This window comes from Grammomys surdaster, unplaced genomic scaffold, assembly GCF_004785775.1.
Source record: "Grammomys surdaster isolate TR1022 unplaced genomic scaffold, NIH_TR_1.0 255, whole genome shotgun sequence".
Lineage (NCBI taxonomy): Eukaryota > Metazoa > Chordata > Mammalia > Rodentia > Muridae > Grammomys > Grammomys surdaster.
In genome coordinates, this window is record NW_021604696.1 from 7002565 (window position 1) to 7016053 (window position 13489).

The 13489-nt window shown below is 45.6% G+C and overlaps 1 protein-coding gene across 1 annotated transcript in view; it reads right to left on the bottom strand.

Moving 5' to 3' along the window:
- Tmem131 (transmembrane protein 131) overlaps positions 1 to 1377 on the bottom strand; it is a 147774-nt gene extending 146397 nt beyond the window's left edge. Inside the window, exon 1 of the mRNA XM_028775372.1 lies at positions 1206 to 1377. Coding sequence (XP_028631205.1) covers positions 1206 to 1377 — 172 coding nt within the window. The remainder of the gene's footprint in view (positions 1 to 1205) is intronic.
- Between the last annotated feature and the right edge of the window lie 12112 nt (positions 1378 to 13489).

Sequence of the window (13489 nt, forward strand, 5' to 3'; positions counted from 1 at the left end):
CCTTGCTTGCCAGTTAACCAGGCTGAGGCTGTTTATAGAGTTAAATGAGGAAATATGTTTCTAAGGAAAATAAATAAACTGACACACAGTTGCACTTTAAGGCTAATCTGGTTTACCTTTGCAGCTGCCAGTGACTTTATAACCATACAGGAAAACAACTTCAAAATTATAAGGCAATAAATTATTTTCTTGTAGAATTCCTCTTGTGTGTAATGAAAGATAATCTAACTAATTTTCTTATTCGTAAAGAAAAAAAACAGCAGCATTCACTGTGAATTAATTCATGAAGGCTATGTGACTACTCACACTCCTCCCTTGGGCTCATGTTCAGAAACAGGTAGACCAGACTCCCCCGCACTCCCCAACCTCAAAAAAAAAAAAAAAATCAGTTTTGATCTTCAAAATTGCAAAGTAATTTCTGACCTTGTCAAAGTACCAGTTCTACAGCCTTACAATATTAAGTGAGTTTTTAAAACAGGAGTGAGGCTTCAATTGTGAATTACAGGTGAAGGGTGTGCAAGCTGGGAACTTGACATTTGTTTCTAAGGGTTCACGCATCAAAGAGAAAGGCACCGAATTACATGAGTATATTAAACCAGAAATGGAAACCGGCTTCCAGTAGCTTACTAGAGGCAAATGAGATTCTATTTAGGGCTAATAACAAGCAAGCAAACAATCCTCCATACCGCAAAGGGATACTGAAGAACACTAAAGAAACAAGAGCCTCTTCAAAGAGATGTCCCAGCAAATATAAATTTTATAAACTGTGTATTGAAGCCTTTCCACCAGTCTCGCTATTTTTTTCTTAACCACCGCATTTAAAAGTGAGCTCCGTCCGCATGCCCAAATTAATTTAAACCCGACAAAGGGGAAAAAAAGAAAAGCGTCCCGCGATCGACCTAGCAGGAGCCACCAAGAAACCTAAAAAGCGGGGTGCCTCCTCACATAGCGGGCCAAGTGGCAAGAACGTACGAGAGCTCGGGAAGTTTTGAAACGGGCATTGACAGTAGACGAGGGGAAGACCGGGGCACGGCGAGGAGGAATCACGGAGCAGCGACAGAGCCGCGGCGCGCGGCCGACGCGGCAGCTCGCCGAACCGCGGGTCGCCGGCTCGGGACGGGGCTCGACCCAGCAACTTCGCGCCGGCGCCCGCCACCGGCCTCCCTCTCCCGCCCGCAGCCCGCCGCCCGCCGCCAGGCACCCACCTTCCTTCTCGGCCCGCGCCGCGGCCACCACGAGGGTCATCACCAGGTGCAGCGCTCCCAGGAGGCCGGCGGCCGCGCTCCGAGGACCCGCGCCGCGGCCGGCCGCGGGCTCCAGCCCGGCACCGGAGGACGCGGAGGCGGCGGCTGCTCCTCCTCCCGCCCGCTTCCCCATCCTGGCCGGCCGGGGGCCGCCGAGCTCGAGGTCCGGCGCGACCCTTCTCCGCGAGGCGACGGCAGCGGCGCGGGAGCCGTGGTCCGGGATGTGGCCGCGGTGCCGGAGGAGAAAGCGGTTGTGGGCCCAGGGCTCGGGCTCCCGGCGTGGGTCCGGGTCGATGCGTGCGTGGGAGCGAGAGTGTCAGTCACAGCCTCGGCATGGGCATCGCCTACGAAGAGCCGGAACGGAGAGGCCGCGGGTCAGGCACGGCGGGCGGCCATACTGGAAACGGGCAAGGGCCGCGGGCCCCGGTGCTGGCCTCTGAGGGGCGGGGCGGAGCGCAAGGGCCCGCCCCCTCCGTGCCAACACCTGGGCGGCCCGCCGGTTCGCGTGTTCGCCGTGGACTCCGTGAGCTCCACTCCTTGTCCCGGCCTCAGAACCCCACGAGCTTCACAGACCGGACTGGCTGGAGCGGCTAGACGCACCCTGTCACGGCTGCCCGGCTCGGGAGGAGGAGGGAGAGCGACCCGGGCCAGCCAGGAGTTAAGATGGCGGCCGGAGCTTCACGGAGGCAGTGACGGCAGTCACGTGGGAGACGGGGTGGCCACGCTGCGCAGCCGCATTGGTATGTGGGCGGGGCCCGACCGCGCCTCCGATGCCGGGACAAACCCGGGTCTAGTGGTACTGCAATGTCGGAGCCTTCCAGAGGTCTGAGTTCGCATCCGGAGCCCAGCGCCGACAGTCTGTGCCAGTGACTCCTCCGGTCTCACCTCTGCCCCACGGTGGCTTTGACGTGGGAAGTGTTCAGGGTCCGATTCAATTTCTGGCAGTGCTTTGTCGAGAACCGGGACCCGCTCTGTTTACGTTTGTGCCTTCCAAAGCGCACCCAAGAGGGGCTTATGGAATCTTCGTACCTCTTGTTCACAGGAAGCCCTTTTATGTTGTTTCTTTGTTTGCTTGTATTTGGAAATTTACCGCGTGTGCAAAAAAGCATCAGTTGGGGCAGTGTGGAGGAACGTGGCGAGGTGTGCCTCCCTAGAAGCCAGACTGGGTTTTCTCTGTCTTGAAATGATTAATATGTTTCTATGCATATCCTCCTTTCAAAGGCCCAAATCAAATGAGCTGTGTCTTAGTCTCCTGTAAGGAGCACCTCATGACTCCCAGGTTAAAGTTTGTCTGTGTGTCTGTATGTGTGTATCTGCTTTTTACAAGTCTTAATCTGGACCCTTTGGGGAAGGGGAAGGATATTGTCACAGTTTGTTAGCCTGGTCACTCCCCCCCCAGTTTTTTTTTCTTTTTTCTTTTTCTTTTTCTTTTTTTTTCGCTTTTCTCAGCTTTTGGTTGAGTTAGTCGATCTATTTAAAAAGCCACATTTGCTTATTGCATGTCTTAGAACAAGCTAGAAAAGAAAGTGGGATTTCAGAAAGTCTTTTTTAAAAGGTACTCAACATTCTCCCTTCTGCTGTCGTCCTGTTTGTGAAGCAAGCATGTAAATTAATAATATATTTTGAAGGCGACTTCACCCCTGATGGCTTTTGGTTTGTCCCCTGTCCCATCCTCCACCCCCAAGGCAGTCTCCTTCTATAGACTAGGTTGACCTAGAACTCACTGTGTAGCCCAGGCTGGAGTGGGACTCACTGTGTTACTTAAAAGTCCATAGAATACTGGAATTAGAGGCATGTGCCACCATCCCTGACTGCTGATGATTTTTTAAAAACATTAATTTTTACGAATACTAGCACTAAATTTGAGTTGTTTTCTTCTTAATGTAATGAAATATCAATAATTACCTCTTCAACTGGCATTTTGAAATATGCTTAAGACAAGAGATTTATATGGAAGGTTTCTAACACTGGGAGAAATTAAAACCAAGGATATGTAAGTGCTTTACTGGGTCATAGTTTAGCTTCCAGGGTGCTGGCAATAGCCCTTCCTCCACTACCAGAGTCCCTCCAACTTTGAAAAGTTCAGTTCTCTAAAGCAGGTATCAACCACAGTCCATATTAGCCCTAGGCTCAAAAGCCCCCTGGGAAACAATTTGCATGTGTGTGTGTGTCATTGGCCCTTGAACATATATGGACATGTTCAACAGAGGTCAGCTTCTCATGAATCTACTGCCTCTGCAGTGGGCCCTTTTTTCTTAACACAAGTTTTTTCCAAGACCCTATACCTAATTGTGTATTTGTGAGCTGTGTTCTTATTTTTAAATGGCTACTTGGAATACTTGAACAGGCTTTTACCTGACTCTTTAACGTCAGCATTTGGGAAGATGCAGTCCTAACAGGCCAGGTAGTCTTAGGCCAGCCTGTCCTCAGTAACACCAATTAAAGAGTCAAGTAAGTGAAAAGCAGAGCAAGGAGATTTATTCAGTGTGGTCGAAGTGGGAGGAGGAGGGTTAAAGTTCCCCAAGCCCATCTTAACAGTGTAACACAGGTTTAAATTTAAGCAGAGGGCAAGAGGTATTCATTGTTAAGCAGTCTTGATCAAAGCTTGGCCCTGCCCATTTCTGTCTGCAGTTTCCTTGCAGTGTGATCTGAGGGGCTGTTGGAATTGAGGCAGATCTCCTCCTGGGAGACAGGTTCCTCCTGAGGCTGGCACCAGGGCTCAGCCTTTCACTTCCCTCATGGGGAGATTCCTGGGGGAATTCCAGCGCCTTGGGGGTCCATCATTTGAATAGTCTGATTGCCAAAGGGAGTGATCCATGAGACTTTTAGCTTATCTTTGCCACGACGATCCTATTAGGACTCACCGTAGTCCAAACCTCCCCTGTGCGCGATGGCCACTGGCAACATCATACCTGGAGGGTGTGAGGAGGCCAGGAGGAATGTACTGCAGTAACCTTTGGACATTGGCAAGATCTGGACATTACAGGTGGAGGCTGTTAGCTAGGAAAAGTCAGGGAAAACCCTAGAGCCACTGGGTCTCATCCCTACAATCAGCCACAGCCAGGAACAACACAAATGACCCTGCTACACCCCAGGTCTGTGACACTCTCAGCAGGATGAGCTCCCGGTCATCTGTACTTTAACTCTCTGGGTGAGTTTTTGATACATGCTCCAAACCGAAATTCTTCATTTATTAGCACTGGCCACTTCAGGTTATGGAGACTCCGAATTTTTTTGTTGTTGTTCATTTTTGCTCTCTACCCAGATTAAGGAATTGCCACTGGGGGCAGCAGGCTAAGGGATTCCAGTTCATTCATGTCAGTCTACATCCGAGCCCTCTGATTCAGTAGCTCTATTGATGCTAACGAATGTTACTCAGTTTTCCTGGCTTCTGTTTACTGATCTGTAAAATGGGTATTATGAACTGCCTAATAAGTTAAAAAAAATAAAGCAGAATATGTTGTAAGAAAAAAAGTTTGGAAGAGGTGGGAGGAAAAACAGAAAAGTAGATGGACTTGATCAATGAATGTCTGAAAATATTACCAGGAATCACGCTAATATCTACAGCTTAGACAGGTCAATAGAGTTTTTCTTTTTTTTTTTAATTGCATTTAGTGTGTCTGTGTATGTATGTGTGTGTATATGTGTGTGTGTATGTGTGTGTATGTATGTGTGTGTGTCTGTGTGTGTGTCTGTGTGTGTGTGTATGTGTGTGTGTGTATGTGTCTCTGTGTGTGTGTGTGTATATGTGTGTGTGTATGTGTGTGAGGGGGTGGGTGGGTGGGTTTGTATGTGTGCACACACGTGTGGAGGTGAGAGGACATCTTGGGAAAGTTGCCTCTGTCCTACCACTGTGGGACCTGGGACTTGAACTCAGCTCATCAGTTTTGGCAGCAAGTGCCTTTACTTGCTGAGCTATCTCACCAGCCCCAAGAGTAACATTTTTCAATTTTTTTCATTGTACTTTAATTTTGCCTGTCTACTTCAGGGGGTTGTATTACTGCGGTGCACATGTGGAGGTCAGAACATACCTTCTGTTTAAGTTCTCCCCTACCATGGCATGTCAGGGACAGGAATAAGGTCATTCGGATAAGCCGACTTTACCTTCTGAACGTTCTCGTGCTGCTCTCTCTCTCTCTCTCTCTCTCTCTCTCTCTCTCTCTCTCTCTCTCTCTCTCGCCCAAATTATAGATTGTTTGTATTTTAAATAAGAATAAAACCTATATGTAAAACTTATAATGTCTGGCTCATGGAAGAGTCACAAGAATAATTATTGAGTGTCTAGTTTCCAAAAAAACACTATATTAAACAGTGAGAGGTGTTTTTTTTTTTTAAATCACTGACCAATTTACAGCCCAAAATGACTACACAGAATATGTGAGGAGACTATCAGGAGAATCCCCACTTCAGGTCAAAGCCAAAGCGCTCATGATGGCTCCCACATCTCCACGCATTTGGGCTCACCATGGTCTTTGATGGCTTTTTCTCCTGCATCCTCTAGGCCAGGTGTAGCTCAGTGTCTCTGGCTGCTGCCATACTGACTGCTCCAGGGCCTGCTTCCTAGGCTCTTCTCCCTGAAGCACCTCCTCACCAACACACCGTTGATTATCTCCCCTTGTGTGTATTCGTGTGTGTATATATATTAGTATTCTTATATATTCAAGTACACACACACACACACAGGAAGATGGGAGTAGGAAGGAAGATACCATTGGGGTCCCTGGAGTCCTGTGTCTCTGGCGCCCCAAGGGATGCACAGGTGCACATGGTTCCCTGCCACTCATTACTACCCACATCTCCAGGTGCAGCTTTACACACCAGCCTGCCTCCTGCCTCTGCTGTTTCCACACACGAGTCTCACAATCATCTTAAACTGGGGTGACTTGGGGTCACCTTGGGGTAATCTACCCCTCCCCGAGCCTACTCCACCCACAACTGTCCTTATCTCTAGGGTAACTTCCGCCCTCAAGTTGTTTAGTGGGAAAAACAAAGCCCTAGGTATCACTCTCTGTTCATTCCCAATTTGCTTGTGGTCTCTACTGCTCCGGTACGGGCTCTGCCATCTTCCTGGACGTCAGCTAGAGCAGGATAGATCTCCACTTCAACCTGGAAAAGGGAAAATTTCCACTTCTGGCCTCAACCCGTGAGACATCACCTTGGAATGTGCTGCTTCAATACCTGGTTCTGATCAACTAGAGCTGATCAAGGAACGAACCAGAACTCCGAGTGACCCCACTATCGGTCCTTATTTGACCCAACTGCAGACATGTTCCTGTCCTGCGAGCAAAAGGATCTGTCCGTGTTACTTAGCCCAATCCAGAATGCAGTTTTTTGATCCTCAATCTGCATAACCACCAAGGACCACCCTCCCTCTGCCTTCCCTCTTTCTAGCACTAAAGGAAACCTTGACTTTTCCCGATTCACAAACTGCTTCTCCAGCAAGTGCCTTTGATTTTTATATATCTGTGTAGTCTGGGTGGCCTGTGTTTTATGCTTGACACTCCCGCAGAGAATCCCATCTCAAGGTCAAAGCCAAAGAGCTTCTGATGACTCCCAAAGCGCTACCCAATCTGGCTCACAATGGTCTTTGGGAGCTGTCCCTTCTGCACACCTCCAGGCTTTGTGAATCTCAGTGTCTCTGGCCACTGCCATGCTGGATGCCCCAGGGCCTCCTTTCTAGGTTCTCCTTCTACCTGAAGCACCTCCGCCTCCTCACCAGCATACCATGGATTATTCCCCTTGTCTTCTTCACTTGTCTCATTCATGTGTTCTGTTGTATGAACAAAGCCCAAAGCAATGGAGTGACTGAGAAGCATATTGTCTCTAATCTTCCGTTTACAGAGATATCTGCTCAGACTGAGCCCTAGACTTTGAGGTCTGATTGGTTTCTCAGAGTAACAGCAGCACACAGGACACCTTTCAAAGGATAAGGTAAAATTGTAGGAACAGGTTCCCCACCCCGCCCCGCCCCGCCCCTTGGTGGTTTTCCACTGCTGTTACTCTTTTAAACAAGAGAAAACCCGAATTCATAAAGCTTAAGTCTGAGCCTGTTCAGTTATGTAAATTCCCCTACGGATGCTCATGATAGGACCCATAGGTGAAGTCCCCTGCAGTGGATACAACGCTGCACTCCACTTTAATAGTGATTCCTCCTATCTGAACAATGGTATTTATTGTTTATGTTGTTCTTATTCAAGACAGAGTCTTGCTTAGAAGCCCAGGCTAGCCTCAAACTCATGACAATCCTGTGGGATTATAGGCTGCTGGGCTCCTAGCTGAATAGCTTTTTATTTATATATTCCTCAATGAAATCAAATTCCTTTCCAATTTACAAACAAACACACATGAACCAAGATCTTGTCAGTGACCACAACCATGCCCACAACCCACCTTCACCAACAAACGCATAACTCAGAAAAATACCTAAGAAAAGCAACTAATACAATGGCCACACTTAACAAGAGTTTGAAGCCAAGGCGGGGTGGCAGGGTACTGGAGAAGCAGAGGCAGGAGGATTATGAGTAGTTCAAGGCCATCCTAGTTTACACAGTGAGTTTCAGGCCAGGGCCACATTGTAATATTCTATTTCAAAAATTCCCAAAGGATCAATCAAATATTAACAGGAAAAGGCTCAGCAAATGATCTATCCAAGTTCTTAAGGGGAATATTTTGTTTTAAGTTTCCTTTACGGCTGGAGAGATGACTCAGTGGTTAAGGGCACTGACTACTCTTCCAGAGGTCCTGAGTTCAATTCCCAGCAACCACATGGTGGCTCACAACCATCTCTAATGAGATCAGATGCCCTCTTCTGGTGTGTCTGAAGCTACAGTGTATTCATATAAATAAAATAAATAGATATTTTTAAAAGTTTCCTTTTATAGTTTGCTTAGAAGGTGAGAAAGGGTCTCATAATTAATAATCTTGAATTAACAAATACAATGTATATATGTTTCCCGAGTGTGTGTGTGTGTGTGTGTGTGTGTGTGTATGTGTGTGTGTGTGTGTATGTGTGTGTGTGTATGTGTGTGTGTATGTATATGTGTGTGTGTGTGTGTGTGTCAAGATAACTTGTAAGAGTGTATACCTTGTGGGATGATTTCACAAAGCTAACGAACGCTCAGCATTACCTCACACACTTACAAATTTTTTTAAAGTAGAAACACTTAGAATCTATTCCCTTTACAGGCTTCAACATGTAACTTGTTATTAACTATAGTTCCCATCAGCTGTTAGAAAGGTTTGCAGCTTTGAGTCCCTTAAAGAGAACCCAGATAAGAAAACACCACAGTCTCTGATCTCCATAACGTACATCCTGACACTCTATGGAAAATACAATTGTGTGTAAAGGAGCTGCTTTGTATGTGGGAGAAAATGCTAGTTTGGACAACACAGTTTGACTTGTGAATAACCAGAACTATCATAATAACTGAGAACCCCATGGGATTTTATAAGAAAAACACCTTACACACTGAGTTCCACCTCCAACACCAGGAAAAAAAATGGCAGGAACTAGCTTTCCATGTTTAGTTGAGGCTGGCTCTGGGAACAACCTTTTCTCTTTGGCCGTGGTGTGACCAATATTCAGCCTTACTCAATTTCAGCTTCCACACTTTCCTACCTTTAACAGTCATTTAAAAAACAAAAAACAAAAACAAGTGAATGAGTTAGTTGTAAGTCCTGAATGGATTGAGTTCCAAGGAGATACACAGTGCAAACCGACGCTCATTAGTGTCTGTGTTACAACAATGATTATTGTCAAAAAGGGAAATGAGGCCCAGAAATTCTAAGATTCATCCAAGATAATGGCAGAGCAGAGACACAACTCCTGAGCCAGGGTTATGCCCTTTGTTCCATCGACAGGGCCAATTAACAGAAAGGTTTATGTGTCTGTGGGGTTTTATTTGGCAAAGCGCTTTTATAATTATTAAAGGTGAAAGAATTAAAAATGTCCTGCTCTACAGAAATGACAGCAAAGATCAATTAAGGAATATCATAAGAGGTGAATGAGGGCCTGGAGAGACAGCTCAGCAGTTAAGAGCGCTGATTGCTCTTCCAGAAGACTGGGGTTCAACTCCTAATAGCCATATGGCAGCTTCTGATTGTTTGTAGCTCCAATACCAGGAAATCCAACACCCTACAAGCATACAAGCAAGTGAAGCACCAGTTCACATTAAATAAATCATTAAAAACAAACCAAGCTGAATGAAAGGACTCCTCAATCGGGTTTTCACTAAAATGCAATTGTTGCTTGGAGGTTCCTGAAATCACCAACTAAAGCCCAAATGTTTTAGCCATGTCGTGGAGGCTGGTTTTGCTCATTAGTTTTTGTCAGCTTGATAGAAACTAGAGATACCTGGGAAGAAGGAACATCAACTGAAGAGTTGCCTCCATCAGATTGGCCAGTGGGAAAATATCTAGGGTGTTTTCTTAATTAACAATGGATACAGCAGAGCTCAGCCTACTATGGGAAATGCCACCCCTGGGCAGGAAGTGGTAGGTTATATAGAAGGAGCGAGCCATGGAGAGCAAACCAGTAAGCACCATTCCTCCACGGCTTCAGTACTTGCCTGTACGTCCTATGATTGGTTTCTCTCAATGATGGTTCCATAAGCCAAATAAATCCTTTCCTCTCCAAGTTGTTTTTGGTCAGTGTTTTATCACAGCAATAGAAAGCAAATCAGGACAGAAATTGGTACCATGAGTGGGGTAAATTTAGTGTTCCCCTCTCCTAATATACATTCACTCAGGACTGATGAATAACTTCAGCCACCCTGGCAGAGAGAAGGGAGGTTCCGGAGTGTCTTCTGCCATCAGCTGAAATTTCTGACAAGAACTGACAGTTCATTACTTCCACTTTTACACATGTTCCAAAATAAGTCATGTGATCAGCGCTAACTTCAAGACACTGGTGGAACTCAGTTCTCTTACACAGTTGGAAGAAGAAGAAGATGAGACTATTTATAAATAATCTTGTGACAGGTGTTGTCTTCTTTTAGGGGGGCAGGAGAGTGGGTCGTATGGAATAAAGAAATGAAATGATGGCTGTACGGCTGATTTTGTGTGTCAACTTGACACAAGCTGGAGTTATTACAGAGAAAGGAACCTCCCTTGAGCAAATGCCTCTATAAGATCCAGCTGTAAGGCATTTTCTCAATTAGTGATCCAGGATGGGAGGGCCCAGACCATTGTGGGTGGGGATATCCCTGGGCTGGTAGTCCTGGGTTCTATAAAAAAACAAGCTGAGCAAGCCAAGGGAAGCAATCCAGTGAACAGCACCTCTCCATGTCCTCTACATCAGCTCCTGCCTCCAGGTTCCTGCCCTGTGTGAGTTCCTGTCCTGACTCCCCTTGGTAATAAACAGCAACGTGGAAGTATAAGCTGAATAAACCCTTTCCTCCCCAACTTGCTTCTTAGTCATGATGTTTTGTGCAGGAATAGAAGCCCCAACTAAGACAATGATCCAAAGGACAGAAAAGGATGAAAACTGTTTTTATTCTCCAGAAGTTGTCAAATTATAAAGAACAACAGCCTTATAATTGGTTGTTTATTGCCTTGATATATTTTATTATGAATGTTTTTTTAAAAGGGGTGTTTCTTTTACTTTCAGTGATGTGTGTGTGTTGAAGGTTATGTACACAGAAGTATGGGTGCCCATGGAGACCAGAAGAAAGTCCTGGATCCCTTGGAGCTGGGGTTTAAGTGGTTGTGAGCTGTCTGACAGGGGACTAGGGTCCTCTGCAGGAAGAATACAAGCTCTTAACGACTGTGCTCTATCCTCTGGAAAGACTTTTAAAAGCAGTTGTAGGAAAGTCAGTTTTTTTTTTAAATTTATGAGTTTATACATTAGTAAAAGAAATAGAAGAATATTTGAATATTGAAACAATATTTTAATAAGATGGATTTTGCAATGTAGCTCAGCCTAGGCTTGAACTCACAGTCTTCCTTCCTTACCTTCTTTCTGAGTGCTAAAATTACAAGCACATCCCACCACACCTGCTTAGTCTGACTGGACATCTTCATTTGTTCTATCTATATAGGGTAAGGTAGTTTGGATCCATAGAGCTTGGTTCCTTAGAGTCTAATGCCTCTTTTAGATATGCTGGAATTTTCCACAATAAAAAGTATGAAACACGCACAGATACTACAATATACCGTCAGCCGCCTTACCCCCATCCTCCTCAGGTTTCTTCCTCTATGGATGGATAACAAGGGACCTTAGACCATTGCTGGTACCCATGGAGCTAACCTAAAAGCTCATCGAGCCCTGGGAAATGCTCACCCAAGGAACTCTTATGCTTGCTCAGCATTTGAAGCCAGCAACTTTTGCCCAACCTGGCAGCACCAACCAAGAGACTGGAGCCTTCCCAGGGCAAGATTGCTCATGTAGCTCACGTGACCCAGGTCCAGCTTGGCACCAGCTCAACTCCTCTGCTTACCCCATGACCTTGGCAGGATTCCCAAGTTCTTTTGCGCTGTAACACAGCATGTGGAGAGACTTACAATATCTACATGGCATTCAGAAGTCTGAGTGTGACCTGGGACGTGACATGACGCCTTAGCAAGAATGTTCTTCCTCCCTGAGAGATCCTGAGTCTTCAACACAGATCTCTGAGCCTGACACCCTAGAGTCAAGCTACTGCATGCCTGTTCCTAATAGAAATGCTTGCTCAGGCGATTGCCGGGCATGTCTGGCATAGACGTCATCCTCCTTCTGAGAGCACTGCTACCCTGCACATAGATACAAGCCCTTGTTCTTGGTGACATTTTCTGCCCTGCCTTGGTGGATGGACTATGAACTCCTATCCCAAGCTAGCTTAATCAGATGTTTACAATTTCTTATTAAGAGATATGAATATTGAAGATGAGTCTAAATCATACCACTGGCAGAACTTATATATGAAATCCCTACTGCAGATATTCCCAGGGCCCTGGGCACCTCCCTCCTGAGGACAGTTGCTTAGTGGCTTAGTTTGTCTTCTGTTGCTATGACAGAATACTTGGAACAAAGTAATTTATGAACAAAACCATATTCTCATGGTTCTGAAAAACCCAACATGGCAGGCTGCCAATATCTTATGGGGACCTTCCTGCTCTATGGTAACACAACAGAAAGGCATTAATGGTGGAAGGAAGCCAAATTCTTCCTCCGTTAGGAAAGCCAGTGAGCTCATTGTGAGAGCCCCAACCTCAGGGCCTAAGAATCTAATCCTAAGGATCTCACAAGGCCCCACCTAGGTGTTAAGTGTGTAACCTGAGATTTTTAGAGATACTTCCAAATCATAGCACTCAGTGCAAACATGTAGATATGCTGAGGATCCTTCCTTTGCTGTGTACCTGTAATTTTTAAAGTTTATTCACATCTAGATAGATAGATAGATAGATAGATAGATAGATAGATAGATAGATGGATGGATGGATAGATAGACAGAGAGATTTGACTGTTTTGCCTAAGGGGGTCAAGAGGGAGCGAGTGTTGGGTCCTCTAGAGCTAGAATTACAGGTAGTCGCAGAGGGTTCTCAGATGCCCCATGGATGCTGGGAATTGGACCTGGGTCCTTTGGAAGGGCCATAAGTGATCTTAATTGCCTCGCAGTCCCTCCAGCCCCTGCTGTGTATTTTTAAAGTGATGGTAAGAAGTCTTTAGCTCTTAACTGTCTTAGCCACTGTTCTATTGCTTTGAAGAGATGGTGTAACCACAACTCTTATAAAGAAAAACATCTAATTGGGGCTAGCTGACAGTTTCAGAGGTTTAATTTATTATCATCACGGCAGGAAGCATGGTCCCATACAGATAGGGACTGGGGCAGTAGCTGAGAGTACATAGCGACTTTTAGGCAAGCTTGAGCTATATGAGACCTTATTAAAAAAAAAAAACTAAATAAATAAGACCAAGATATTCTGTGAGGGCTACATTACGGGAAAGTAAGGAATGAAGTAGATAATAATAAGATGCCTTTAGGTTTGATGGATTCTCCTTATTCCTTAAGGAGAGAAGCACAGCATCACAGTGTAATAGAAAATATCAATATCGCACTTAGTTAAGCCCTTGAGCCACAAATCTGGCTAAAGGGTTTCATGATTATTCTTATCTAAGTTTTTTCTTAAAAAAAATAATTATGTACTTGCATACAGCACTAAGAAAGGAACATAGAGGTGTCTGGCTACTTTCAGCTAATACCTTCCCTGCTCCAGTGATGGCTTGCATAATGATAGTGTGTTACTAAGACCAGGAAACCAATCCGAGG